The sequence below is a fragment of the Castanea sativa genome, chromosome 7 (genome assembly GCF_040712315.1).
Source record: "Castanea sativa cultivar Marrone di Chiusa Pesio chromosome 7, ASM4071231v1".
NCBI classification, from domain to species: domain Eukaryota; kingdom Viridiplantae; phylum Streptophyta; class Magnoliopsida; order Fagales; family Fagaceae; genus Castanea; species Castanea sativa.
The window spans coordinates 2,089,332-2,094,534 of record NC_134019.1 but is presented as its reverse complement, the minus strand read 5'-3'; the positions used below and the strand labels follow the sequence as shown (position 1 = coordinate 2,094,534).

General features: G+C 32.5%; 1 protein-coding gene across 1 annotated transcript; it reads right to left on the bottom strand.

Moving 5' to 3' along the window:
- Positions 1 to 1,562: 1,562 nt before the first annotated feature.
- LOC142642640 (protein TIFY 10A) lies at positions 1,563 to 4,721 on the bottom strand. The gene is made up of 5 exons (XM_075817040.1): positions 4,205 to 4,721; positions 3,250 to 3,439; positions 2,578 to 2,906; positions 2,404 to 2,461; positions 1,563 to 1,933 (listed from the first exon to the last, which is right to left on the bottom strand). The coding sequence occupies exons 1-5, from the start codon at positions 4,368 to 4,370 to the stop codon at positions 1,825 to 1,827; spliced, it is 852 nt and encodes a 283-aa protein (XP_075673155.1). The 5' UTR covers positions 4,371 to 4,721; the 3' UTR covers positions 1,563 to 1,824.
- Positions 4,722 to 5,203: the final 482 nt, after the last annotated feature.

Below are 5,203 nucleotides of genomic sequence, written 5' to 3'. Positions count from 1 at the left end.
GGACAATAACAATTGGAAACTAATTTGGATTCAGGCTATGCTTCTACTTTAATATAGTAGGTATGATATATGATTTGAGAAAAAGATCAGATTTTAGCTCTATGTGAGAGCATTTTTCATCCTTATGATTCTTTTCTTCTTTGTGAGAGCATTTTTGAGTTGAGAAAATATCTCTAGTAACAGTTATACCATGTTAGTCATGATTTTATGGCATGTGATTTAATTTATAGGTTTGTTTATTTATTTATTATTATAAAAAAATGAAGCTACTAATTTGTTATGTGATTTATTAAGTTATTGTTATAAAATGAGAGAATTGATATAACCGTTGCAAGAGATTCATTTTTCCTTTCAGTCCATTTATGGTAAAGAAATGATACCATATTACAAAATTGTTAAGGGGGTGGGGGGAATAGTGGGGGCCTGTCTCATGTCCTTTAAATTTGGGTGTCAAATCAATTAATGGGGACCAACTTGGACTTTAGAGAGCAGAAGTATGGCAAATACCTGTTGTTGTAGTCGTGGTGGGAGTCATTCTCATTATATTTTGACTAAGATTACTTATATTTTGACTAAGAATAATTAAGTCGGTAAACAAATTAAGCCGTTCATAAACAATTTGAACTCGACTCGATAAAAAATTTATTTATATTATTTTTTTAATAAATAAACCAAGTTTGAAACTTAAATTTAGGCTTGTTTATCAAACAAGCCAAGCCCAAGCAAAAAAAATTATTTGTGAACAAGCTTGTGAATTGAATAATAGAGCTTGATACAAAACATGCTAAACTTGGACTTGTTTATACCTTGATATATGTTTATAAAATAAACTCATTATTATGATATTACACATATCCTAATAATAACATAATAATGCAATTTTTATAATATTACAATGAACTCATTATTATGATATTACACATATCTTATGATATTACGCATCTTATAAGTTTCTTAATAAATTTATTTTTCTTTTTGTTTACTTGATTTTTGGTGATTTAAGCATTTGTTATTGATAATGCAATTTTTTTGGATTCCAAACTATAAAACTTGACTTAAGCTCAAGTTTGAGTTCATTCTCCCAAAAATAAAAATAAAAGCTTGAGTTTGAACTTTGATATTAAGCTTAAGCTTAACTTGACTAATTAATCAAGCCAAGCTCAAACTTTTTAGCATTGCACGAGTTCAAACAAACATTATTTCTAAACTTGTCTCAAGCCCGAGTCAAGTTTGAGCATTTGATTTTTATTGATGAGCCAATTTCAAACACGCACTACTCAGCAAAAGCTTGACCCGTAAGAATATATTTGATTGAAAAAAAAAAAAAAAAAGAAGGATTAATCATATTCTTTGCAAAGAATTTCAAACTCCAATTTTTTTTTTTTTTAATCATCAGTTTGGTTAAAAGATTTCCACAAAATGAGAGATTTTGGAAGGTATATACTATATATATAAATTGGACAGCCAATAATGTAGTGTTGGAACATTTGGCGTTGAAATAAAGCTATGCTTTTAATTTTAAACCACAATGATAAGTATATCCACTGAGAAAGAATTACCAATTGAGAAATTAATTAGTTCATTCATTCATTCAAAATTATCAGAACTCAGATAATATTCATATCAAATTTAATTACATCACTAAGAGTCATCAACAGTTAGATCTAAAGGCAGGTTCACTAGAGCCGAAGCTAAAAGTGAAAACATATTATAAAGGAAAGCTAAATATAAAGTAGGCATTAAAGATTTAAAGCCCACTCAAAAAAGAAAAAAAGAAAATCAGGCTTGAATTGTAAAATGCCTAAAAATGAATATAAAAATTAACTACTGCTTTAGCTGAGCAGCCAGGCCCAGCCATGACTTGGATTCAGCTGGCTTAGTTGGGGGGGCTTCCTCTGGGTTGTTTATTTGGTATGGTGCTTTTGCAGTGATCCTGTAAAAAATGCCATGTGAAAGTAACAAAGATCAATTATTGAACAACAAATATATAATAAGAATACTAGTTAGTTTGTCCAAAAAGCCACAACTTGCACAAAGAAACATCAACAAAATATTTTTTTTATTGCTAATCATTTCACTTTTGGTCATTAAATAATACAATAGTCGAAAAATGTACCAATCTCAGAATGGGAGACTGATATTATTAAAACCTAAACCTACCCAAACCCCTCCAGAAATTTAATTTAGCTAAACTTGCTCTGGTGATAATCAAGAATGCCTTGAATTTGATCCCACAGCTGATGCTGAAAAAAATTTTAAAAATGCTAGACCACTCCAATCACCTAGGAACCTAGTGTACAATTTTTTTTTTGGATACATCTGCAGCTAAAGTTGCACAAACAAATGGGATAAGAATTTAAAAAAAAAAAAATGTTTTCCAATATTTTGTTCCAAAATGCCTACCTATCTTTTCTCTTCTCCAAGAATCGGTGCAGTGAAGCTCTCCTTGCAATTGGTAAATCTGCAGTAAATAAATAAATACAGACTTTAATCAACAAACATATTCAACATGATGCTCTAAACATTCTATCTTCCGAACTTGTCGGTAAAGAAACAAAGGCAATCACAAGAAATTACCAGCAGCAAGAGGTGGAGGAGATGGTTGAGCGTGTTCGCTAATCACTTTATTGCCAAAATTTGGAGGAACAACGCCGCTAGAGCTAGTAGCAATTGAAGTGCTGGATTCAACAGAGTTCCTGGCCAAGTTAGGAGTAAAGGCAGGCTGGTTGTTAGTAGCCGGATTAGAAGCAAAGGGGGTGTTGTGACTCTGGGGGCTTCCCTTGCTTGCTAATAGCATCACTTCCTTTGCCTTGTCAGCTGGAAAATCGTTGAACACGATTACTTGTCCACCATAGAATATTGTCATTTGGGCCTTTTCAGGCTCTGCTGTGGCAGGCTTGTTCACCCTGGAAAATAATTAACATATTATAATCAGATAAACAAATATTTCTGTTCTAATAGTGTACTATAGCTTCTATTCTACTTCACCATGTGCAAAATAGTTATGGTGCTCAATCAATTTATGTCCTAACTCCTAAGAATTAAAGTTATGATACACCATGTGCCCCCAATTAATCAACCCAAATCATTAATTAGTCCATATCTATGGTTGATGATGTAAATTTTAAGCCATAGAACAACTAGAATCCCCTATTTCCAACTTATATTTTGGGCATACTTGATATGGGTATTTATAATTTATGAAGACCAGTTAAAAAGGCATAAGAGAGAGTGAGTAACTGAGCTTACCTAGAGTCAGCAATCTTTGAGACCTCCTCCTTAGGAAATGGAGTAGTAAACCCAACAGGTTGAGGGAACAAATCAATGGATTGAACGTTCCGATTGGCCGGCTCGCTTCGGCCTGAACCATCACTTAATTTCTCATTCACCGGAAATAAATTCATTATTGAGGCTGATTGACGGTACATCTCAGGTGTCCCTGTTACAATTCTACAAATCATTTTCTAAACTTTGGCTAAAAATAAAAAATAAAATAAAATAAAAGCAATGAAAAGTAAAGAACCTAATCACTACCACTATCACTATGTTTCAAGGAGAATTAATTTATAATGCAATTTCAGGAGGGCCTTTTTCAAAATCCTATTAAGACCCAAGACCAAGTCTTTTTACAAACATAGGTTGAGAGATATTCTCAACAGATATTGAGAGGGAAAATTTAGAAACCATAAAGAAGAAAAAAAAACGTTAACTACTTATATTTTTCTTGTTAAGAAAAAAAAAAAAGGATTTGAGTGTTTTGAGGAGAAAATCAAGGACATGTCCTACAAGTTTGAACCATTAAATAGGAATATTGATATTTTTGTGGATATAAGGTAACTTTTACAGATCCAAGTTCTGGGTTTTTCTTAGAATCACATACCAAAATGGAAATTTGGGTTCAAACTTATGCTCCCATAATTATAAACTAAAAATGAATTAAAGAAAAATAATAAACTATAAACCTATCATAAACATAAACATAAACAAGCTACTGAAATCTCAACCTGACTACGACTATTTGACTTTAGTTAAGATTGTGTTTCGTTTTCATTTTCATTCAACAGAATCCCAAAAAAAAAAAAAAAAACCAGGCCAGTTTGAAACCTTAAAAACTTTCAAATCCCTCTCTCTCTCTCTTTTCACAACCGAAATACCAGAAATTCAAACTGTAACCCAAAAAACAAAAACAGAAACAAAAACGTACCGTTGGATTCGATGTTGCAAGTCATGCCGAGGCTGAGATCTCCAAAGGAACCCTTCTCCTTAAGGTACTGACTCAGCAAGCTACACCTCTGAGAAAAGCTTGCCTTTTCCGGCAACTTCCCTTGCCTTTGCCCTGAAAACTCACAAAACTCCGACGAGCTCGCCATCTTGACTTTCCTTAATTGGATCTTTTCCAAACAGACCCAGATACAAAATCCAATCCCAAATCCAAATCCAAACAACACCCACACAAAAAAAAGTACTCTTTCAAAGGTTCAGAGAATTATCAAAATTTATACATAACCAAATCAGAAAAACACCTCGTTGTTTGTGCTCTCTCTCTCTGTACTCTATGACACATATATTTTATCTCTCTCTCTCTCTCTCTCTCTCTGTGTGCTCTATTGTATTATATATAATTATATATGTGTGTGTACCTGCTTTTCCTATCTTCTCCTCAATGTTTATTTTGGTTGAGAGAGTTAAAGCACGAGGAATATATGGTGCTTTTTAAGCTTGTTCCTCGCACCTTCGAGGAGGACTCTTTATTATTAGAATTATTATAATAATATTTTATTATTTTTATTTTTATTTTTATTATTTTGCTTTTGCTTTTTATTCTTATTATTATTTCAAACACGTGTTCTTTGCATCAGTAAACGGCAACCTTTTTTTCTTTTTTAGTTTTTTCATGCCAACTTGCTTGCCTTTGCCCACGGTTTTTGTCTTTTAAGATTTCGAATGATGTTACCTTATTAGCCTCCCCCACAGCTGTACATTACTGTTTCACACGTGGGATTCAGTATGTTTTGGTTTGGTCTCATTATTCGGGATTTAGTTTTTGTGTATTTGGAATTTGCATTAGTATTTCTTTTTCTTTTTTTTTCAAACTTTTTATTTTTAGAAACTATTGCTATAAAAAGATTAGGGTCACAAGTTTTCCTCCAAATCGGGTTGGTGGTGACTCGAGGAGATTCTTTCGGCTTATTACTTGGTAGGT